Source organism: Neocloeon triangulifer, unplaced genomic scaffold, assembly GCF_031216515.1.
Source record: "Neocloeon triangulifer isolate White Clay Creek 2 clone unplaced genomic scaffold, ASM3121651v1 ptg000013l, whole genome shotgun sequence".
Classification (NCBI taxonomy): Eukaryota; Metazoa; Arthropoda; class Insecta; order Ephemeroptera; family Baetidae; genus Neocloeon; species Neocloeon triangulifer.
The window spans coordinates 4250810-4276682 of NW_026775555.1; the positions used below are offsets into that span (position 1 = coordinate 4250810).

The 25873-nt window shown below is 34.9% G+C and overlaps 1 protein-coding gene across 2 annotated transcripts in view; it reads left to right on the forward strand.

The window, feature by feature from the left end:
• The first annotated feature begins 696 nt into the window (after positions 1 to 696).
• LOC132199010 (serine/threonine-protein phosphatase rdgC) overlaps positions 697 to 25873 on the forward strand; it is a 34136-nt gene continuing 8959 nt past the window's right edge. For both annotated transcript variants that reach the window (XM_059623382.1, XM_059623383.1), the window contains exons 1-6: positions 697 to 766; positions 7357 to 7567; positions 19166 to 19293; positions 20448 to 20657; positions 21615 to 21782; positions 23015 to 23181. In XM_059623382.1, the coding sequence (XP_059479365.1) occupies positions 7444 to 7567; positions 19166 to 19293; positions 20448 to 20657; positions 21615 to 21782; positions 23015 to 23181 (797 nt within the window). In that variant the 5' untranslated portion in view covers positions 697 to 766; positions 7357 to 7443. The remainder of the gene's footprint in view (positions 767 to 7356; positions 7568 to 19165; positions 19294 to 20447; positions 20658 to 21614; positions 21783 to 23014; positions 23182 to 25873) is intronic.

A 25873-nucleotide genomic window follows, 5' to 3' on the forward strand; every position in this document is an offset into this window, starting at 1 on the left:
AGTGCGTGAGTGAGTGAGTGAGTGAGTGAGTGAGTGAGTGAGTGAGTGAGTGAGTGAGTGAGTGAGTGAGTGAGTGAGTGAGTGAGTGAGTGAGTTTGTGATTGAGTATTGAGATCGATCGAGTTTATATTGAGTGAGTGAGGGAGTTTGTATAATTTAGTGAGTGGATGATTAAATATTTTTTTCAAATGAATTAGTTATTATTTATTTAGTGAGAATAGTATTTTGTAGTGACGAAGTGAGTGAGCATTTGTTCAATGAATGAGTGAGTGAGTAATTATTAAGTTAGTGGGTTAGTGCGTGATTTTTTATTAAGTGATCGATTGAATTTAAATTGAGTGAGTGAGTTAGTATTTATTTAGTGAGTTTATGAGTAAACATTTTCCAAATTGAATGAGCAAGTTTTTATTTTGTGAGTGAGTATTTTGTAGGGCACTAGCGGTAATTTTACTGCTGGATAGGGTTATGCGTTGTTATGGTATTTTAATCAATTTTGCATATTCTGAAACTAAAAGAAACATTTGACGAAGTTAACATGCCCTTCAGTTGATAATATTTAGCGAGCGCTTGTACGCTCAACAAGAGTTAGCAGCAAAGGGTTGACTGAGAGCAGCGCAGGCGTGTGCATTTGGTCAGGCGCCAAGGGAATGTTTTGCAAAGTGCACATTCGCCGTCGGTTTCAGTTGGTCTCGACTCTCAAGCGCAAGCGGATCTGCACTATTTCGCTCGGCCCAACGGCGCGCGCGATCGACGAGAGCAAATTGCGGTAAGTCTCATAAATCACAGAGCCTAATTATAAAGCGCGGCCTCAAACGCAAACAACTGTTCTCTCGGCTGGCGCAAAATGCGCTGCAAAGCTCACATTTCTTTTAATTGAATCTTAACCGAAAATAACTTTTTTACACAAAATCGGGGTAGAATTTCAAAGGCTTAAATTTCGTTCTGAAAGATCATTATCCACACTAAAAAAAAAAAACATAAAAATTGCATAATTAGATTGAATAATTTAAAGTATTAATTGATGTTTTATATTAATTTACATCTCATTTCCTAATATTTATTCTGGTGATTTTAAATTTTTTTCTATCAAATTTCATAAAGCAATTTTTTCTATTAGATAAAAATTATTGTTCTCTTTTGATTTTTATTTTAAGACAGCTTTTCCTCAATGGACGGTTTGGTATGTTTTTTTCCATTACTTCTATCAAATAAACCATAAATAATCTATCGAGGGCGAAGTTTAATTACAATTCAAACATCAATTAAAATAATTATTACCACAAGATAAAAAAGAAGCTTCGGTTTAACTTTCCTTGAATAATTTATAGCTTCATAAATGTTATTTACAGTTTAATAGAACAAAGAAAAATCTTATACAAAAAGTATTCAAATTATTGATTTGTGTAACTTATTGATAATCTTTTATCATCCTGGCCCCTTTGCAAATGTGAAGAAAGTGACTTAATTTTATATTACTGTGGCACCAGCTCAATTCAACATATTTTCAAGTTAAATGATATAAATATTTTTCGTGTGCCAAAATACTAATCTATTTTTTCACACGTTTTCTCTAGAAAAAAGTAAGTTTCACCTCCCCTCCAATTATATTACATAAAAATATCCACGTTGAAAGGGAGGGCTTGAGACTCTCAAAATGTGAGTAACTCACTCGCTCTAGTTTTTAAGTGAAACACGTAAAAATAAACATTCACAATCAGGTGATCTGTGAGATCTGGACTTGGCCTAGTCACCAAAATGACTGATTTTAAATTAGCTACAAAGATGCATTAAATTTGCTTAGTCAATTTTGAAATATAAATATATTTTAAATGGTTTTAAATTTTTTTATTCTTATTTAATCGTCCAAAATTTTAAATGACATTTTATTTATTTTTATTAATTTTATTTCAACTTTTTAATAATATTTATTGAAGAATAAAATTTTAAAGATGCGGTTCCTGTTAAAACACGAGATTTTTGGTGGAAATGAATGCGCAAAAATAGTTTGTTTTAAGAATTTACAATATTAGTATCGAGGGTTCATTTTATGGAAAACTATATCCAAAAATAAATAATTGCATTACTTGTTGACTTTCCATAATTGATTATTCTTAAACATTTTAATTAAAAAAAATTGCAGCTTCATTTTTATTCTAATTCTGGTCAAAAACTTTAAATAAGATATTATATTTATCTATATTTTTGCCAATTCTAGCAGATTTTTAAACTCATTCACAAAATAAAAAAATAAATTGACTGTAAAATATTGCAAATTAATAAAATTGGTCGATTTTGAAAGCAAAAAGTATCTATTTATCTATTTGAACTTTTATTAAATTTTCATGTAAAAAATAAAATTTGTCTAATTTTTGAACTTTTGAATGTGAAATGCATTGTCTCGATCCTTTTCAATTTTCATCAGGATTAACATGGTTTCTTATTTATAGGTTATTTTTTATGCTGCTATAAAAACATTCAGATGATTAATCATCCCTTGCGTTCCTATTTCTTCAACCCTCGCACAAACTTGTATTTTTTTATGCTTGCTCAAGAACCAATTAATCTAAAGTTTTTTTTCGCTTTCACTTTTCGTCCGGCCCAATCAGTTCCCGACTCACTCGACTTGATAAGCCGCCTTTTCAAAGCCGCAAAATCACAGCGAGAAAAACCGTCGTATTTGAAAAAAAGATCCTCCGTCGGTCAACGAGTTTGGCGAACCAGATTGAAGTTGGGGTTGAAAGGAGCTAATGAGGAGGAAAGTTGTGGGCGCACGACCAATTATAAGAAGCGCCAACCGACGCGTGCTGCAAACACTGCCCCGCTCTCGGTCCCACCATTAAATTATATAGACAGAGACTTTTGGCCAAAACAACCCTTTGTTCCGCCGAGATCAAAGAAACGCGCGTCTTTGTCAGCGCCACGTTTACGCTGACCCAGTGAAATATAATTCGCGCTCGTTACTTTTTAAACGCTCGAATTACGACTGCGCTACTGACATTTGCACGGGGCTGACATTAACACTACAATACACATCACCAACAGGAAAAAGTCAATTGGTTTTTTCTGCCTAACTTGCCAAGATATTATCCAAACTTCAAATATTTATAGATTAATTCATGCAATTTTAAAATTATATCAAAAGCATAAATTTATAAACTATAAAAAATATTAAAAAATGATGAATTTTAAAAACAATATTAATAACATTTATATTTAATTTTTATTTTATTTTTTGAAACTTATTTAGAAAATTGTCCAATCTTTCTGAACTCGACTTGAGAATTGTAATTCTACGTGACATTATGCAAGTAATATAGAAATTAATGGCATAATATTAATTTTCTTTAGATGAACTTAAAATAATCATTGTAGATAATTATTTATCATGCCCTAATTTTATAAATGTTAATTTTCGTTTAATTTTGATTTCATAAATTCATGATCTACATTTTAATATTAACACTAGGGATGGGAAAATATGCACATAATTGTTGGAAATTAACCGACATATATGATATGAATTAATAAAAACAAACAAAATTGATCCATGAATATTAACTTAAATCACCTAATTTCAGTTTTTCTCCTATTATCTATCTTTTTACCTAAAATATCATATTTAAAAAAAAATACCAGCAAAGTTACAAAAACTTGATTGTGATGTAAATTTTTTTTACCTATTTCACCAAAAATCTTCTAATTAGGCCTATAAAAATCACCTAGCATTAAATCAAACTTGGCTTTTCACTTTCTTTGAACTGATCGAGTCGATTTTTTTTTTACACTTAGCACAAATCGTCAGTTTTTGTAAAACAATCCGATTTTTCCCCAGGTTTAATTTTCACGCAAAACACGCACGTTATATTATTTTGTCGCAGGGATGCGTGCGGACGGGCCGAGGTGATTTTCCCTCTGGAAAATACCGGTCGCCGCGAGCTTAAGTGTGTTTTATTCTTTAAGGCTTCTGTGTATTGTGACGCGAGAGAGTCGCAGCTGAATTCCTTGTTCCGCACAGACCACTCGGCGTGCGCGACACCGAAACCAAATTAGCCATTTCTGTCTGATTCATTCGCCAGCACAAGAAGTTTGCTGAACTTTTCTCGCACACGCGGCATGCGAGTACTTTTGGGGCCAAATTTAGCATTGCTCCGCCGTTCGACACAGGTGCACTTTATTTCTGCCGACCAATTAAGCTCTATTTGTGCTTAACTTAATTGAAGGTCGTAATTACGGCCATAAACTCAGTGGCGACCGAGACCAATTTGTTTTACGAATTAAACTTGAAGCATTGTTAATTTTTGCAGACAAATTTCTCGGCCCAGGGTTGATTTATGATTTTTTTAATTATTGCATTTTTTGCCTTAAATTTTTTTAAAGTTTCAGTTATTATTAAATATATATGATTTTTTTTATTATTTATCCACATTTAAAAACACATAAATATATTGTTTACCTTGAATTGTTGAACATAATTTACTTAAAAAAAGGAATTGTTGGACAAAACCACCACTAGCAAGAATTTTGCAAAAACTTCCTAGATCAAAAAGACTCCATCCGCCGTTGCGAGCCTTGGTTGACTTGGTTATTAATTTTTATGGTTTTTTCTGTGGGAAAGATTAACCGCAATAAAAAAAACTATTAAAAACCCATCAAGGAAAAATATGTTGTATTTTTTAATAGTATTAAAGTGTAAATTACTATTTTAAACATAAAATTAAATTTAGTAAAATTTAAATTACTATTGAATTTAGTAAAGAAACAAAATTTAGTAAAATTTTGTTTCAAAATATTTAAAATGAATGATGTTGCTAACATTATTTGACAATGGACATGTTTTTTTCATAATTTTATTTAGTTTCTCAGTGCTCAAATAACAAGAAATCGTTTGTAAATGTAATTAAAACAATAGTTTAAATTGGTAATTAGGTTTTTTTTTTAATTTTTTTAATAATAATGATTATGTTATTGTATTTATGGTTATTATTTTAAAATATACTTTACTTTTGTTTAAAAAATACATAAATCTTATTTTTTTTTTAATTTTTAAATAATACAAAAAAAATCATGCATTTTAAATAAAAATATAATAATTATTAATAAAAATAAAAAGCATCCTTTAAATTTGTATTAAATAAATAACACCAGTTAAATTATTTTGTTTGGTTAATGTTTCTTGATTGTGAGTTGTCTTTTTACAGAATTTCGATCAAGATTCTGAAGAAAATCGTTGATCGTCAGTATTGATTAAGACCGCGGCTTGTCATTTTTGTTGACGTTTCCCGTATATTTACTCAGATGTTATGTGGGTGCGCATGGCTTTTCTATAAATCTATAAATTGGCTGCCAACACACACTCACACAACCCCTGAGCAAATAATCATCGCCGGAGATTAAATCGTGCCTGGCTGCGCGCGCGGAAAACCCACAAAATAAATAATCTTGAAATCGTCGTCACGCGGTGAGCGATGATCCCGCACACGTGTCCCCTCCTAATTGCGAAACTCCATTGATAACTTTAAAAAAAAACACACGTTCTGTTCAGAAGTAAATTGCATGTCAGACTCCAATATTTCCCACACAGATTCACTCCGCGGTAGGTGCAAAAGCAGCCGTGTTTTCATGTTCCAATTCAAGCGAGACACGCTCTCGGCATTCATGAATATTTCATAGTCCAAATCGACGCTCTCTGCTTGTGCTTGGCAAGAAACAGAGTCTTTTGTGGTGTTATTTGGATACGAATTTATACCACAAAAAGAACTACACGAATAGGTAAAGGAAAATATGTTTTGAATAGAAACACCTTCCGTGCCGAAAACATGGTATTTTTCTTATACCCAGCAGAGAATGTAAAAAGAAAATTGCGCAAGCAGATATAATATGGCTTCTGAGAGTGAATGAAAAATTGAAAAGTAACAGAACAGTTTAATCAATGTATTTGCCAAAAATTGAAAAGCAAATTGTAGAAATGAAAAGTATGTGAATGAAATATTTAAATTTTAAAAATATAAGTTTTTGGAATAATATAAATTTTAAAGTGGATATCAACAGCTTAGGATCGCAAAATCATTATTTAGAACTGTTAGTATGGACCTTATGGATCATTTTGATAACAAGAAAATTGGGGGTCACCGCATAAATTTTTGAGAAAATCGCATTTGAAGTTAACATGGCTCGCTTATGTAAAATTTTCACAAAAATCGTTTAACTGTAATTGAAGTACATGAAAATAACTTTGCCAAAAGTGTGTGACCCACCATCATGTTCCTTAATAACCGGGCTACAGATTTGGCACAAGAAAATTGGGGGTCACCGCGTAAATTTTTGAGAAAAGTTTAATTGAAGGTCAAAAAACGTGGTTTTTTGCATTTTACTCGTTTCCGAGAAAGATAGGCTAATTTTTAAGCGCTTGGAATTAATTAATTTCTACATATAAATTTCATGATAGTTCGTATTTTGGTTCCAAATATACCCAAGTAATAAAAAAATTTCATATTTCCATGAAAGAAAATATAGGGTCCATGGGATTAATCTCAAGTTTTGATTTTTTGAAATTTAACATTGCGTCTTATGGGAATTTTTACGTTTTCCCAATTTAAAAAAAAAATCGGCCCGAAATTTTTTGCTCAAAATTTTACAATTTACATTTTAAATACTGCTGAACACAACTACAAGATAAAATTTGGGTGTTCATGGACATAAAAATTAATCATATCCTAACATTACTCTTACGGAAAAATTGCTAGAGCCTCCTTGTACATCAATAAGGAGCCCTTAAATAAATGTACAGCTTTCTTTCTTTTATGAAAATTCCTAAAAAAATAAAAATTCGCTCTAAAATCGCTTCAATTCTAAAATTGGCCTGTATAATGTTGGAAATTTTGACAGGAAATTTTTTCACCTATTTGTATTTAAAGAGAAAAATGTCTTCTCCTTCAGGAATTAACGCTTGCATATTTGCATCCCAAGGAAATTTTAATCGACATTATCATATCAGATCTGTTTAATTTCGTAACACACTAATTTATTCTTACGAAACGTGTCGTTCGAGTCCACATTTGAAATTTTGAACAACAAATCAATAAAACGGAGGGCGACCTTTGGCCTATATCGTAGTCACTATTGTGGCCCCAGCACGTTTAGTTTTTCAAAACAGAGTCCCCGCTGAGAACGTTATTTTGTTATTCGGAACAAATTTATTTATACTATAATGGCCGAGAGAGAGAATAATTTGCATGCGAGGGTGTGTTGGCAGCGCGAGGAAAGGGCGGTCGTCTGGACGGGCTCGGGGGTTGTTGCGGGCAGGAAGCCGTAGAGATGCGTGCGTCGGCTAATTAGGGTGCGCTGGCCTGATTTCAGACTTCAGCATCGGCGATCGCGGAAAAAAATGCTGGGCTGACCGCAGCAAAGGAAGAACAAAAGACGAGAAACACCGAATTCAAGACCATGCACTGCGTGTGTGCCCAGCAGGAGGAGGCCGACGGCGGCACCGGCGGTGGCATTTGGGACCTGCTCAGGTGCAGACGCATGCGGAAGGGACACAAATTCACCATGCCCAAAGGAGAACGAAGTGAGTACAATTTTAATATATTTATATCTTATTTGCAAATCCAGCCATTTTAAAAATTATTAGACAAATTGCAAATTGCTTCAAATAACAACGGAATTTTTTTGCATAAATGTGAAAAAATTGCACTTGTTCAAAGTCCTTCAATAATAAAAATCACTTTAAACATTTTTTTTTTTTTTAAAGACCCACTCCGGTCATTTGTATTGCTCTTTATTCTGAAAGATTGCTAAATTTCGAGTATATCTTGTGAAAACACTAAGTGAAAATTCCAAACCGTTGTGTCTCAATGAAAAGAAAACCTAAATACGAGTGATTCGCGCGAAAAACGTGTGAGAATTGAGTAGCCAATCAGTTCCATCAGTTTGTTCCAAAAACTACAGAATTTGGTCACATTGGCGCTGCGATCGCTGATTGTGCCACTAATGCCCCACGGCGCTGCAGAAAACTTGGCAAAATCAGCGATCGCAGCGCCAATGTGACCAAATTCTGTAGTTTTTTGGACAAACTGATGGATCTGCTCGGCTACTCAATTCTCACACGTTTTTCGCGCGAATCACTCGTATTTAGGTTTTCTTTTGATTGAGACGCAACGGTTTGGAATTTTCAATTAGTGTTTACACAAGATATACTCGAAATTTAGCAATCCTTCAGAATAATGAGCAATATGAATGACCGGAGGGGGTCTTTAATAAAATGTTTTTTACATTTTAAATTTTTTCAAATTTTATTGAACTTCAATTTGTCTTTATAAAATTTTACAATTAATCTAAAGTGATTTTAATTGTTGGAAAATAATATTTTCTCTTGAAGGACTATTAAATAGTAAATTCAGTTGCTGATTCCTATTTGTTAAAAATACTATTCCCGCCACTCTAAGATGCTAATCAGAGATTTATTAGAATAAGCCCATGAATAAATCTGCATGCGATTCGTGCGCGGGGTGCGTGCGTGGATAAAATCCCACACAGACGTGTCGATTTCTCACAATAAAAAAAAAATGCCACTTGTCGCCTGCCCGCTTCCATCACTCTCGTTCTTGACTAACTTATTCTGTTTCGAATGGATTTGTATTTTGACGGCAACAGGTATAATACATAATATGCCATGCACTTTCTTGCGCGACGAAACCAATTGATTTTATCTCAACTGTGATTGATCATGCCAACAAACCTCACGTGAGAGACCGTTTTGGCGCTCGGCCGACTTATTCTTTGCTCAATTAGTGAACCGCGTTCGTTCTCTTGGCTGCACTTGCTGGTTTCATATTTTGAAAATATTGCTAAGAACTAAGGAAAGTGACCCAATTTTCATTATTTTTTTGCCTGCAATTCGAAAATTAAATGGAAAAAAAGTTACAAATGATAATTTTTGTCATAATTTAAATTTAATAGGAAAGAAATTTTTAATTTGTAAATTATATTATTAAACACATGCATTTTTTAAGTTTATATTTAAAATAATAAAATTAATATATCATATTATTATTATTATTATTTAATTATTCTAGTTTTTTGAAATTTAATTATTGCATCGAATCATGAGACGGGGACAACCAACAGAAGGAAGCGATAAATTATTTATGCTAATAATTAATATTTTAAACAAATATAGTAAATGCATTTCATTAATGAAAAACAAATATTTTCAACAAATAATGAGTTGGCATGTACAGCACTGAAGTTGGAATATATCCTAAATTTTTATTTCAGGTTCTATTCACTATCAATAAATTCAACATAATATTGTGAATTGTGATACTTAGGGTTGTGAAACTTAGACGATCGACTATTTTTTTCTGGGCTTTGGTTTGGCCTGAATTTATCAAATGTGCACGAATCATGAAATTTCAAGACGATTGACACCCACTTAAAATCGTCTAAAACCGTCTAAAACACCCAAAACCGTCTGTCTAAAAGCGTCTAAAAATCGACTAAAACAGTCTAAAAGTGTCTAAAACCCACCATTTCGTCTCCTGGTGCACAAAATATTCAAAAGTGCACAGATTTTTGTTTACCGCGCATTCTCGGGAGTCGAGACTTGAAAAAAAAAATTTCATGGTTTCTGGCGACCATCTACAAATCTCGGACAGGTCATTCTGAGCATTTCTAGCTAGTTTTGGTGAACAGTGATTTTTACCCCCTCATCCCTAGATCCACCCTCGGCGACTTCTTTTTACAAGCCAAATTTTCAAACTGGGAAAAAAAGTCTAAAACCGTCTAAATTGGATAAAAACCGTCTAAAAACAGTCTTTTTCTATGAAAAAAGTGTCTAAAAAAAGTCGACTATTTTAGGCAAAAAAAAGCGTCTAAGTTTCACAACCCTAGTGATACTTAATTAATTGTGTTAATTAGTCAGGTGAATTTAGGTAACTAAAATTGTTTTTATATTTTTACTGACAATGGGTGCACTCCAGAGGTGGAAACGAAAATAAATGAATGGCCTGGAATTAAACATACAAAAGAATGAAAAAAGATTAATAACCTGGAATTTAAAAATTAATTTATCACAAATTTTGAAAATTTGATCCTTCGATTTATATGCTTTAATCTTCCAGAATTGTATTTTTTACTTCTGGAATTATCCAATTTGCTTTTTAATGATACCTGAACTCATCCATTTAAGGGCCCAATTTGCAATGTACGGCCATGCAAATTCCGCTCACGAGAGTCGTAAAAGCGCGCACGGTAAGAAGATCTTCAGGCCTCATAAATTCGTCCCATTTTGTTTAATAACGTCGGGGTCGGATCGTGTGGCACTTGGTTGTATATCAATCACCCGACGAGCTTCTCCCTCAGCCGGAACAAAAAAAAACCAAGGGCGCTTTTCCATCCGGAAACACAGGGAAAAAAGAGTCGGTGTTGGAGAGAAACAAAACTCGCACGCCGGCCGCACCATAAAGGGTTGGTAATAAATTTTGGTCTTTTGGCCTCGCAGCAACCCTCTGAATTCTGAACTTGTCCTGCAGCGTGAAATGTGATAAAGTGAATGGACTTTCTGCTAGGCATTGTTTTGCGTACGTGGAGAGGACAAAGTTGGCTTGACCAGTCCCGAGGACAAAGCCATTCTGTAGCAAAATGTTTGTCTTTCTCCCACGGTTAAGCGAAAACCTCCCTCGGGCCAGTGTGTTTTCAAGAAACATAACAGACCCGTTTTTCACCCCCAACTTGTTTGCGGAGTGATGAAAAATCGATCAGCTTATTTTGTCTCGGAAAAGCCGCATTCTGACTTTGATTGATAATTTTTTAATGGGCGAAACTTTTCCGGGCGCATCATAAAATTAAATTGCAGGAAGTTGGAGAGCATAAATTACCCCCGGCAATCATATTTGTGCAAACAGAACATGATAAATTACAAATCAATGTCAGCCTGCAGGCGAAAGTTCACTCGCACACACCCCTGTCTGCGGATATCAATCATTGGCCACGCTTTTCCATTAGGCTCACACCGGAAAATGAGAGTCTACTCACTTTTTGACGGCAGCAATGGAATGATTTTGTAATAAAAAAAATTGAATTACAATTTCCACCCCAATCAATCATAATCAGAACACAAAGTTCATAATCAACCCAAAGCTGTCCTTAAAATTTAATTTAAAAAAGTGCCTTATTAATTCGGATAATATTGTAATAATTTTAATTAATGTGGTGAAGGGGCTGCCAGACTTCTGTATACGGAGTTGCAAGATCTCAAAACGTCTCCTTCTATAAATAGGTAAACCACTCACTCGCCTTTTGCTATCAGTGAAACTTTGATGATGTCTCGAGAAATGTCTTCTCCATGCTGTTGAAAATATGAGCAAATTTCTGCGAGAGAGAAAAGTTTGCAGTAGCAAAGTGCAGTCGGGCCAAGTTCTCTGCGACGTCAGACTGTGAGTGCGAAAATTGTTGAGAGACTTTTGTGACGTAATTGAACTTTGCAGGCGAACCGCGTTTTCTTTACTCTCCGGCGTGCGTACTTTCGAAAGTAGGCAACCGGGCCAACATGGGAGCTCTGCGGGTTGCGTAAGCGCATATTCCTGGAACTAATTGCAGAATTTAATTTTCTTCACACACTGCGGTAATAAATGCTCACAATATCATATTCTTGAATGCAGTGAACGAAAAGTAAGCCTAAGAGAGGCTGCAAAAATCAGAATTAACTAACTTTGTACTTTGTAATAATTATCAAAACAAGCTTAATTGTAAAACTAATTTTAGGAAGACAAATTAGCTTTAGACACCCGTTCTACACCTAGTTGTGTTCAATAAATACTCTATCTTTTAATTTTCTTCAGCGTTTCATAACATCCCAAAACATTCCAACTGAAATAATAATAACAAATGAAATTTCAAATTAATTAATTTCAGAGGATTTTATTTTCTTTAAATATTTAACCCTTCTTGCAGCGCCATTGGCCCTCCTCCAATTTGATTAGCTCTCACATGGTTAAATGCTCTCGAATTGCTTCCATTCCGGTGCCAAGTTCGCGTTAATTCCTCGCCTTGTGTGACGTCACTCGGTGCGTGCCAGCTCAGAAAGCTTTCTCTTTCTCAAAGCACGTTTGGGACTTTCTTTGTATCGGAGAACGTAATTCGACGCTGCGTGCGAATACCGACAAGAACAGCTAATCAACGCCGGCCCTCCCTGTTGACGTTCTGCCGGACCTCTTAAGTCAATATTTGACAGTGCACGCTTTTCCAATGTCCTTTCGACCGACAGCATAGTTCTGATCCGATCGATGTGTTAAAATTAATGAATTTTATTTTATAAATTTTCATGGAAATAATTTCTTCTACCTCTGTGAAGGGGAAATGAATTATTCAGTCAGAATGTGATTGGACATAAATTGATAGGCGCTGACAGGCGAGACAAGGAAATTTAGGTTGAGGCGCGCAGAAAAGTAATCACCATTGGACGTTTTCCACTCTGATGAGTTCTGTTCGCCCGTCAGTTTGATTCAAATCGCACATTGTCTGCTCGAGAGAAAGGACGAGACTTGCTATTCATTACACATCACATATGTAAGCATTAGGCTGTCTTTTTTATAAAATTGTACTTTTTAAACTATTATTGTTAATTTTCATGCACGACTTTTGCTTTTCAATAACTTTATTCAAAGATTTGTGGTTGTTTATTATAAATTTTTCTGAAAAACTACTTCTTTTCCACCAGCTTAAGGGTGCATAAAAAAATTATTTTATGTTTTGCATCGTAATTAAGCAGACACAATACATCACTGTGGCTCGGTGTTATTCGGTCGGAAAGCGGTACAATGCGCACCACTGAAAGGTTAATTACTCGCAAATGTGTACGGTTTCTGCGCATGAGAGGCCATTCAAATGAATGACTATTTCATGAGATGGCTGTTTGATGTTTTCCTATCCGGCGAAACGGAACTTTCTGAATGGTTCTGCAGATATTCAAGCTAGCAACACATGCATTGCTATATAAATAGAAGAAGCAATTGGAATGATCGAGTCTGAAGCTGCTAACGCGTTACCTAAAATTCATTTTAACAACTCGATAGATTTTTTTTAAGGCTTCAAATAACACCTTATTTCATTTCCAATCCTTTGGGAAACGCTGAATCACATTTAAAAAAAACCTTTTTTTGCAAAATTACCAAAAAATTACACTTTATATAAAAATTTAATTGTTTTTCATAAATACACAAATTTATTTTAAGATCTTGAGGTTTTTTGCAAGGCTTTATATAAAAACGCCTCACACTGTTGGCACCACTTTTTTATTTCCATTCCTTTGGGAAGCGCTGAAGTACGGAAAACTTTTTATTGTTCGATAAACATTAACAACAAGAGATATAATTTCTTACCAAATGACTTTTTATTTTAAAGCAGAGACAATATGATTTTCAAAAAGAATTCATAATTTCAAAATCAATCAATTTTCTGCTACAAAATTTCTTCAACATCCTGTTTTTAAACCAATAAAGTTTTTTCACTACTGATAATCGCAAATTTATTTCTATCTTTTATTTTGCAAGTGGAATTTATTTCTATGCCCTTTAACATCAAATCAAACTTGCCTGCGGAATCATAAATGATATAGGCCATATCACGTTACGAAATTCTCCCCACGGAGCTGAGATTTTTTCCAGCCAAACGTGCTGCGTCGGCTGTTCTTTCACCCCAGGATGGAAAAGTCTCGGTCGAGATGGAAACTTTTGGCCTGGGCGGGTGAAACACATTTTAGGTGCATCAGCAGCCAGCACTGACCCCCCGGCAAAAGCTACTCCTTTTCGATTCTCTATCGATCAGACAAAGCCCCTTCAGGCCTATAAACCCAGTCGCAGGGATGGTCACCGGTATGCGTGTGTGTCTATCTAATGCAGCTTTTGTCTCGTCACTCAATGCGACTTTGAGCACTCCCGAAATATATATTTGTGTGGCCCTCCTAATCCTTTAGTTGGCGTAACACGAGGCCAGTGGAAACTGAACCCATTAGGGCGTAAAATTATGCTCCGGTGAAGGTTGTTTTCAACCCTATTTATAGCAATGCTTTTGTTTGTCGGCAGACAATGCTGGCTTGGCCAATATTGTTTGTGTTTTGAAATAATATGCAGTTGTTCAAAGGGTTTCCTCGGTATTATTTTTAAATTTTCTACACCATTTTACTTAAACTCTCCGAATATCTATTTATTTATTTATTTATTCTCCATTCGATATACAGTTATAAATACACAGCATAAAAAAAACTATACGTAAAAAGTACAGAAAAAGCTGAAAGTACATTTTAAAGAGACTTAAACTGTTAATTATCTAGTTAACTCATATTGAATTTCCATATATTTGGTGAAAATTTTTAGACAGTTTTCACTACTAAAGACAACATCAATATATTATTATTTTTGTTACACATTTGCTCATTTTTTTACAAATCACGTCAAAAGCAAGGTTTCCGCTGATTAATTTTGTATTCAATTTAATTATTTTACGGCTTAAAAATTAAAAATAGTAAAAATGGCTCACAGTCAGCCTAATTCTCAAAATAATTTAATAAATTTATTTTGCCAGGCAAAATTACAACTCATATTTGTATATCAATAAACGATAAAATATCTACAGAAATTTGAAGCTTCTGCAGGATAAAGCTTACAAATTAATTGATTGTTTACAACGTTTTGAAAGTTCCAGAAACGTATCGTCTGTCGGCTGCTATCGCTTTTCCAAATACGTCCTCAGGTAACTTTGCTTTAACAGGCGGAAAGCGTCCGTGAAAGCATTCAAAATATATCAGATGTCGTCGTCTTCTTTGTGAGCTCTTCGGAATTATTCAAGACACAAGAAGTCTTTGTCGAGGCCTCTCGAACTTGTGTCGCTTTTTTTTCTGCGTCGCGCGGTGAAAGAGATGAAATTCCACTTTTCGCATCAAAGCACCCCGCGCCGCGCGAGAAACGAAATTCGTTTAATATCGACTTCACCCACATTTTTTGAGCAGATCTTTATTTTCTGCGGCAAGTGGAGAGGGCGGGAGCGAAAGGAGCGTGTCTCGCTGTTGTTATTGGATGGATATCTAAAGCACTGTGGCATAGTTTGCGTTTTTTCTCGACGCATGCCGCGCATAAACCCACTTCAGTGTGACGGAAAAGCGTAGGGAAAATAATAAAAATGTCAACGGCCCCAAACTTATCTCGGCACGGTACACTTTTGGAGACGAGAGAGGATAACTTTGTTACTACGGAATGTTTTGGGTTAAAAATTCCGTGATATGTACAAAGTTTTTGCAAAAGTCTTCAGATTTCCCCAAAATTTGCTATTTCGATTAAAAAATTTCAAGTTTTTTTTAAGATAATTCAACCTCTAAATCACATAGAGTAAAAACAGAATCAAATTAAAATATCAAATAATCAATTAATCAAAATTAAAATAATTACATTATTTTTTAATTTCAAATATTTATTTATAAAAAATAAAAAATAAATTGCCAAAAATTGGAGAAAGATTGATAAAGCCCACATCCCTCATGTTGGGAAATTCTATGGTTAAAAAAAAAATTGGAACCTTTTTAATTAAATTATTATGAAATTATATTTCTTATACTTATTATTAAAACCTATTCCACGCCGTAAAAAGTTTTAAAAAAAAATGAGGAAAACCTTGTTTAGCAAATTTTAATTTTCTAGGATTTGAATTTTTATAGATTTCACTCAGGATTTTATTGTTTTATTTTACCAAAACACTTAATTCCGGAGGCTTTGTCGCCAGCAAGATGGCTTAAATTAAAACAATTTACTTATATAGACCAAAATTCACAGCCATCTTGAAATGAGACACAGAGAATTTCATCCTTTGATTGTGCGAATGGAGCTGAGCCTCGTCTGCTGCTATTTATCTCTCTCTCTCGTCCGCCTTATCTGCCAAAATCCCTACAATGAAGGCATCGCACCGCAAAGCGCCTGAATGTGAAATGCGCACCCGCGTTTTTGCCTTTGCATTATCCGGTCTCGGCATTCACAGCCGTACATGCGTGACCCGTATGCAGAGAGAAAGGCTCCCTTTTTTACTCGCTTCCTAATATCATCGGCGGAAGTCACAATTTCTGCATGCGTAATGGCGCGTGGGCGTGTGTGTGTCTCTTTTTGCCTGTTATTTTTGCTCAAAATAATTCGCTGTCACTTCCGACCGTACGCTTGGTTTTTGTCGCGCAGAAAGAGAAGAGGAGTATCATCTGTCGCTCCTCCACTTTTCTTCCAGCCCGACGTGCGTTTTGTGTTGCAGAAAATCAAATCTGCATTTCGCTTCCGAGAATATTCACAATTTTCTTTTTCTTCACCATCTCGGTGATGAGAATTCTCGCTCTCTCGCAGAAGAGAAATCCAATCGATGTGACAGGACACAGAGTGCGTCTATCAATACAGAAAGTGTCGAGACGATTCTCTCTGTCTGTGATTTATGGAAGTATTCAATTTATTCACAGAGGAAAACGCAATATATAAAAATGGAAAATATGGAGATTTTTTCAGCCGATTTCTTATTTTCTTTGAGAGTAAAATTGATATTTTAAATAAATTTATATGGGCAGAGAAAGCTTGATCATATATTAATAAACGCTGCTATTTGAAATTAAATTTTAATTCAAAATTCAATTACTTAAATTTGACGAAAATGATAAATCTATTGTTGAAATTCAAATCAACAAAAATTAAAACACTTCATTTCAGATTGAACGATAATTTTCAGCGTAAAGATTTAATTGTTATGCACATACAAATCAACAAAATTAAATAATAGTAAATATAATTTTATACAAATTATTGCAATATTTTGTATTTAACTTATAAACATTATATATTTTAAAAAAAATTATAAATTTTTTGTTTATTATAATTTAATTAGGTCATTTTATATTCTATTTTGTATTTTATCTATATAATGTTTATTGATATTAAAGTATAACTTTATCGTCATTTTAATAAATTTTATTGTATTTTTTAAGGTATTAAGATTAATCATGTCAAATATAAATTAGTAAACTTTTTTTAAATAAAATTAGTGCAAAATTTTGGTTAATTATTACATTTATAAAAATAAAATAAGTTTGTCTAAATTTTGTTTACAGTTATTTACTTTGAATCAGAATGTTAGGGAAACCCCTTCTGGTTAAAATAGGCAAAGGACAAAATTTATAAAAAAAAATCATCATTAATTCTGAGGCTCTTTCTTTATCAACATTATACAAAAAAACTGACATACTTTTAGGAGTGCCCTTTTGAATGTTTATATGCACACATAGAAATGTTTACATTCTCGTCGGTATGATAAACGCAAAACCCTTTGGCGCGAAAGATTAAAGATAAATTGTGTAGCGGGTTGCCGTGCCGGCGCATGCATTTCACCAGGAAAGGTCACGAGTGGAAAAAGGAGCGTAATATTTCAAAAGAAATCCCTCGGCCCGGTTCGCCTTTCACGCTCTAATCTGCCACTATCAATCGCGATCAAGAAGAGACCTTTTGAGTCTAGAATCGTCGCAGAATTTTCGCAGAAAACACGTGCTTTAGAGGCCACGCCCTCCATTCGAGCAGTGACTAATTACTCGTGGTGTTATTTCACCCATCATTTATTACATTGTTAGTGAAATGTCAGCTTGAAACTTAATCACATTAGTTACCTGCCATAATACGCAGCCTGCTCGCAGGAGAGAGCGACGGTGAATTTTGAATATGGAATTTTCCAAGCAGGTGTAATGGAGAAGTCTGAGTTTAAATTCTAATTTAGCCTCGTGTTTTGCCAAGTAAAGGGAACTCTCCGACCGCAGAAAATAACAATTGAGGTCCGAGGATGGCGCACTTAATTTCCCTAGGGTTGCCAGACAACAAAGAATCTCAGAGGCGAGGCCAAGAATTTTCACGGTCCCTCGGTTTATTTTAGTGCGTTTTCAGTTGTTCTCGGAAAGTGCATTTCCTTGCTGGTCGTCCCCAGCTGGCTCTTTTGGGAATAGCCGCAGTCATATTTTTCTCGTTGTGCAAATGCGAAATTTACTCGTCCCACGCGAGAAACGCAAACAAGCTGACAGGAGTAAAGAAAACGCGCGTCTTTTCTTCTTCTCATTTCCCGCAGCTGCTGCTATAATTAATATTTAAAGCAAGCAAAAAGTGCTCGCCATTATCAAGGAAGGAGAACAGCCAGACTCATCGGGTCGCCACAATATGTCCAATAATGGAATGTACGATAACTGAAAATTAATTTATCTATTTATTTAAAATATAGAACTTTGTCAGCATTAGTGTTAAAAACGTTTAAAAAAATGAAAATTATTTGACAATTCAGTTTGATGCAATAGATGTAAATAAAAAAAATTCATAATCCTATAGTTATAGTTTTACATTTAAAATTAAAATTAAATTATTTAATAAATAAATTTAATTATTTAGTTAAAAATTATTGTTTTTATCAAACAAATCTTTATTTAAAAATTATAAATTAATTTAAATTTTTTTAATTTTATTATTTAATAGTATAAAAAATTAAATATTGGCTCTAAAATGTAGAATAAGTTTTTCAGAATTTCCTTTTTGGACTAAATTGGGATATCTAATTAACTTATTCCGTAAAGCAGCGTCTAATTAAAAAGCTTATTATAAAAACAAGGGTTTAATTCTTCTGGAAATTCACTGGAGAGGTATTTTTCATCATTGAAATTTGCCTGTTAATTAAGAGATTGTGATTTGAGCATCAGAGCGAATATTCTTCTCGAATCTAATGAGAACAATCTGAGTAAGCGTTTCCAGTTCTCGACGATAAAGTTGAAATTGAATTACTCGCTTCCAATGCATCCGAGAATTCTAATTTGCTCTTCCGCCTGAAAATTTGATTTTCTGTGCAAACGAAGGAGCAAATTAGATTTCGAGAAATCAGAGATTTCGCTGAAGAAACACCTGCTAGTCCCCTTTTGCTTAATCATGTCTCTCCCCTGCCGAATTTATTTTCTTGGCGGCGGCGAAGTGAAAGAGAAAAAGAAATTGGGCGCAAAGAAAGAAAGTAACGTGGGCGGCATGAAAGATGGGATTATTATACACTCGCGGCGAAAACTTTTCCCTCTTGCGCTGCCAATCAAGCGGAATTTGCATCTTAATGGAGAATCTTCTCTTTTTTCACGCAGGTATGAAGGCGGCGATTTTGATCCAAAAATGGTACCGACGCTACTTGGCGCGCATGGAGGTGCGGAGGCGATACACGTGGACCATTTTCCAGTCGCTCGAGTACGCCGGCGAGCAGGACGAGGTTCAGGTCTGTGCAAATTTTTATTTTATTTTCAGCCGCCCTCGAACAAAGGAAGGATTATATTTTGGTCTCGGTCCTCATGCGATTAATAAAGTGCGGTGGGCGTGCATAAAAGAGGATTTTTTTGCGCCGCTTCTCTATTCAACCTCATTTGCTCCCTCAAAAGCAAATTTGCTTTTACGTGAGGTTTTCGTTCACGTGGAAATGCGCCCTGTCATTTAACAATATCCGCTGCCATTAGTGCAGATTTGCAGTTCCACTTTGACGGGTTGAAAATGTTCAAAGGACCTTTTATAATGGATGTCAATATCCGATACATCATTCCTATTTATTGGCGGTGCACGATTTCTTTGATGGCTGATGCGCGGAATTACGCATTGGTCGCATTTTTAAGTCCCCTTTTATTTTACCTTTGCCCTTTTCCATAAAATCTTTTTGATAGGAGGGACGAACCTCGAATATTATGATCAAAACGTATACATAAAAATTTACCTTTCATAGGGTTCGAGTGTTATTTTATTCAAAAGAAACTCAGTTTTGTAAGAGATAAAAGTAAAAATTCTAAAAACCAATTGATTTTTGAGGCTCTTTAGTGAAAAAGGATCATTTTCAACTGGGTTAATTTGTTTCCATTTAAAAATGTTAACTTTTTTTTACAAAAATTCGTTTTTAATTAAATCCTTAATGCCCTTATACTGTTTGAATCAGGTTAATTGTGTTCCTGTTCGCTTGAACGTTTTTGCTCGTTATTTAGGAAGAAATTATGCAATAAATCATTTACAAACGTTAATGGCCTTAATTGCCGTTCCCAGTGCGACCATTGAACAGGTGAAACACGCTGGCGCCTGCCTTTTCCATGGTTATGCACGCTGCGTAGTGCCGCTGTTCCGCGGGCTGCCTATATACGTGCGATTTCAAATCAATATTGCAGTATGTACACTTACAGAGTGTACGTGTTTGAGAAAATAACAAAAAATAAAGTATCCAACCTCACGATCCGTGAATTATTCTATTCTTGCACGACGAGGTCGATTTTACGGCAGCCTTATCGCTAGTATTGTTAACCGTGCGTGTTCGGCCGATTTAAAATGCTTATAATGTAAACATTTGCCAGTGCAAACAAGCGACACAATATTAATAAATTACAATACAATCCGCAGCTGTACAACTTTTTCTCGACTTTGCTGGCCAAAGCGCCCACGCCGACTGGACCTCTCAGCGCAACCGATCCTGGTCCTCCACCGGACTCGGATGATTCGGAAGATGCCAATTTTGGACCTGTCGAACCTGGGTACAAAGGTCCGAGGGTGGACTTTCCACTGACCAAACAGGGGCTGGACACCCTTCTCACAGCGTTTAGGCACAAAAAGGTGAGTTTTCGGATTAAGTTAATGAAATAATTATATTCTGGTAAAATTTAAATCTCTCTGAGCGAAAGCAATTTAATTTCCATGTGTATAGCTCAAAGGGATAAGCATAAAACGGATTATTATCGAAACAACAAGGGAAACTGAAATTATTTGAATGAAATTAATATTAGGCGATAACATATATCATTTTTGATTTAAGAAATTACCAGTTAGGACCCTATTATTCTTATCACGTGAATGCCACTGCTCGTATTTTCCGTGTTTTTCCATCATTGATTTGTGCCCCGGTCACAACCAAATAGATAGAAACAGCTGCAAGTTTTTATGCCTGCCAGCGACGAATGAGATTTTTATCATTGCAGTAAAAGTTGTTTACTGCTCCATATAATTCACAAAAGGCAGCCTGACTGCGTCGGCTGACGAGAGAAGAGAACGAAAAAGAGAGCAAATCAATAAGTGCGATAGGTGTTCCCAGAGGACCGCGTTTGAATATGGTTTGTTAGGGACGAGAATCCGCGGAAATGCTTCCATTAATGCACTCCCTGTGGAAGATATTTGCATGCCACAACTCCCTGAGTGGTTCATAGTATTACAAAGAAAAATAGTAATAACAACCAGTTTTTATATGACTTTTTGTGCTATTTTTGATTATTTAAATAAAACTAACAAAAAATTTCAGTAAAACGTATTACAATGATAGCTTAAATAAAGATAAATAAAGTAATATATTTAATATTAAAAAAAAATCAAGATTTTAAACATACAAATTTTTAAAAATAAATAAAAAATAGTGGCTTAAAAAGTTTTTATATATTATTTTTTCCTTTTTTTTGGGGTTTCAAAAATTGAAAATCTAGTTAAAACATTATGTTGCTTTTATGCTTTTACGACAGCTGAACACGTTGAGCTTTACAATGGAGTTATTTTCATTATTTTCTTCTTAATCTTTTTTTTCAGCCTCCCCGTGTGCACGCACATTACGCGTGGCACATATTGCGGGAAGCGACAACCATTCTGCGGCGCCTGCCTAACCTGAACCAGGCGAGCACCACCGTTGGCAAACAAATCACAATTTGCGGAGACCTGCACGGAAAGCTGCAGGACCTGCTCGTCATTCTGCACAAGGTGAGCCTCGCCATTGTTAAATTCATTTGAATATATACATTCGAGAGCTTGATTAAAAAGAAAAAATGAAATTGTGAGGGGAAAAAAGGGCGCTCACCATGATTTTCAAAACTGCCACTCAAGCATGGGAGAAATTCTTTTTAGAGAACAGTTTGACAATGTTTGAACGGGGGAATATTCATGAAATATGAAGGGTATAGCTGCGGTTGATGAGAAATTTGACCTTTAAACTTTTGCTGCTCCACAAGTAGTGCGCTTGCGACACAGAATTTTTTAATACTGTTAGCGACACGAGTTTGCATATCCACCCTCCTCAGGGGCTGAATTATATTTTCAATATTAACCAAGAGAAGCACGAAAACAAAAAAGGCGTTACGCGTGACACATTTTAGCCTCCAGTCATTTTCTTTATAACAAATTCTTAATATTATAACCCATCCTTGCGGAACGCTCGAGAAATTTCTAACCTAAAGCAAATATTTACGATCAGCTGATATGAAATAAAATATGCAAATTTTAATAAATCTTTCGCCAAACAATTTTTAACATTCTTCTTTGGAGCTTAACAAAAAGAATTTGGACGTAAAAAAATTGCAATTGACAATAATTCTTGTTTCATAAACGGCATAAATGCAATATTTTTTCTACATGAAAGTTTTGCTCAGTGTTTGGTGTGCTTGAGAGTGAGACTGACTTTCTACTGGAATGTTAAGAGGATTTTTCTGCAAACAAATGTTTTCATTTAAAGTAGCGAAAAGTGTAGCTCTTTTTCTTTGAACGCCCACCAAGCTCAAGCGTTTGAAACAAAACACAAAGGGCGTATATTTGAATTTTATTGCAAAACGAGAAATATTTTAGCAGGATGAAATTATTAAACTGATATCAAGCAGAAAATTCTTTCTCAAGAGAAGTAGATTTTCTCATAACATCGCAGTCACTTTTAGCTCTAAAAAAAAAAAATGAAAATTTATGGAAATTTCACAAAGAGTTTGTGTCATTCCAGGAAAAGTATTAATATTTTCCAATACAGAAAATAAATAAAATTCATTTTAAAATCAGGTATAAGAATCTAAATAAAAAGAAGAACACTTGTGCGGTGTTGGCTCCGGAGAGAATGCAATTCATTATTCTCGTCGTGTGTTGAGGGCTCTTTCAATTCGCACGCACGGTCAATTCTCCAGCGGCTGAAAAGAGCAGCGTGTACGATAAAAGCGCGGACGTGCATGTTTCAGAACGGACTGCCGTGCGCGGAAAACCCGTACGTGTTCAACGGCGACTTCGTGGACCGAGGGAAGCGCTCGATGGAGGTGCTGCTGCTGCTCTGCGCCCTGGTGATCGTCTTTCCGGGCGCTGTGTTCCTCAATCGAGGCAACCACGAAGACAGGGCCATTAACGTCAGGCAAGTACCCATCTCATATATAATTGCCGCGCGCCTTTCCTTCTCCGTCATTGTCATTCGAAGTGTATTCGGATGACAAATATATCATGCGTCGCAATGGTAAATCAATAAATATTTAGCAGAATTTTATCTTGTGGATGATAAAACTTTATTATATTATTATAGAAATATTATATCATAATTTTATCACATTTATTTACTTATTTTCTCTCCATACAATAGTCACAAAAAACAGCAATAAAACATACGTTAAATTAAAATTGCAGAAAAAAGTGTGAAAGTACATTTTATTTTATAAGTTTAAATATAAATGTTGTGTTTATTAATAAATTTATTTAATTATACACTTTTCTTTTATATTAATAATTTATCATAATTATATTATTTAATCAAATAAAATACATTTAATAATATTTTAAAATTTATCAAAGTAATTATGGTCATGATTTAAAATCAAAATAGCCTGTTGAAAGCAATTATTTGATGAAAAACATTAAGAAATAAATTTCACAAATATAATTATTAAAAATCTTACATTAAAACTGCAATAATAAAAAGTCAAATGACTAATCGATGGTCGTGTTTGATAGATCTCAAACCAATATGATGTTATAATTGCACACTTAAGACAATATAATATTAGTGTGTGTGTATTAAACTTTATGCAGCATAATTAACCTCAGAACCTCTCAAAACTAATCCCCTCTCTAAGTTTGACGCGTGCAATCAAAATATCGTAAGAAGGTCGGTCTCATTAGGCACATTCCGCACCCCTTTAACCCTCAGCGCTCAATCTCGTTGCCCTGCTGTCGAAAGTCGGGCTAATGATCTCCGGGAACAAGCAACAGCGACTCTCCTTGGGCCGATTGATTGCATTATCTCTTGCACTGCATCCTGTGTGTCCTTATCAAATTACTCTCCCTCTCGGCAGTCGAGGCTGATTACGCGCGCGGCGTCTAAACTAATTTCGCGAGCGCCGTCTTATATTATATTCTTGGGCTGCACTTTCGCCGCCGTAATGCTATTTCGCACGCACCAACCCTTTTAGGCGAAGTGGTGCCAGGGCAGTAATCGGCCAAGCGGATTATTATACTCTTGTTGCGCTGCTTTGAGCGCGTGTTCGAGCTCACCTCTCCGGTTTACAGAGCAAATTGCGCCTATTAGCCCAGGCAGACACGCTCGTCAATTAGATCAAAAGCTCAATCTCCGAGATTTGTGTTCCGTGAATGGTCTCTTTTTTTCCAATTGATAAAACGAATGAAGTAAACTAAGAATTGGTCGTTACAGAAATTGGAGCTCTTCATAAACTATGTAAAGAAAACTTTTGTCTTTTTTATATATTTTGTTTTGATTTCTTTGTAAATTTAGGACAAAAAAATTTTGCTCTATAAATTTATCTACAATTGAAACTCAATTACTTTTGAAACAGCAAATGAATCTAAGGAATGATTAAATAATAAATTATTTATTAAGTTGAAAATACGAAATAAGAATAATTGTGTCCGACTTTGATATATTATTAATCCCAGCTTACACTTAGTTTATTTTTGTAAACAATCCAAGCCTTACTCTGATGCAGTGTGTCGTAAGTCGTCTCCCACTCAGAAACAATTAATGCAGGTCGTTGCGCATCTGGGTTCGTTACTGCAAGTACACACAATGTTATATCGAGCTGTTCTTTTATTATTCCACATGCGAAGAGAGTCCGCACATTATACACGTTGCCGGCGCAAGCCATATAAACACTTTATGGTTTTCACCAGGAAATTGCTCTTAATACCCCAAAGCCTGCGGATGCTCTCTTAAAAATTAACGCACCTTATGGCGTCACGATGCTGCCCACACCACGGTCCCACGGCGCAATCAATGCGGTCTGCACACAAAGTCCCCAAAATCCTTTTGTAAATGTTGTTTTATTTTTATTCAAACGAAAAGCATCGAATTTCTATAAATAATTTAGTTTTATTTTCATTAATCTTTTAAGTTTTAAGATAAGCCCAAAATCAATAAATGTTTTGAAATTTTATTGGAGAAATTTGCACTAGAGAAGACGATCATGAAAGTGAGGAAACGGGCTTTGTCCTCATTGAAAATTTTGTCTTTTTAATTAAAAAAGAACGGCTTTTTTTGGTCTCAAAATTCTTGGTCAGTGAAATTCTTCCTCAAAATTCTAAGAACAGCATTTAATTCTCTAATCTTCTTTACGGAGAAGGTTTTTTGAATAAGGATAATCTGAAAGAGTGTAATTTAATATATGTACTTCCTTGTCTTCGTTGGAAGTAACTTGAAGGCCGCATCCTCTTGCGTGTTCCTTTTTCCTCGCCGTCCCCTGGAGAGAAATGCAAAATTCTTTGGCAGCTTAAGTTCTACACCAACTTTTACGGCACGTTTAAGTACAAAAATGTCGTGATAAAAGGCGGTGGATTCTTCCGAGAAAAAGGACATAATGCGCGCAGGTCTTTATTACTTTTTGGTCCTACAACGGCCGTTAAAAGGTAATTAATATGCGCAATAAGGGGGAAAATTTCGGTCTCACTGAACGATTCGCTCTCAAACTTTGATCATCTGTTAAAAATTGCAAAGTTTTTTAATCGAATTAAGCCATTAAATGATTAAATAAATTACATAAAATGGCTTAACATTTCTTGAAAAGTTATGCAACCCGGTAAAACATAATTTAGTTACTACTTAT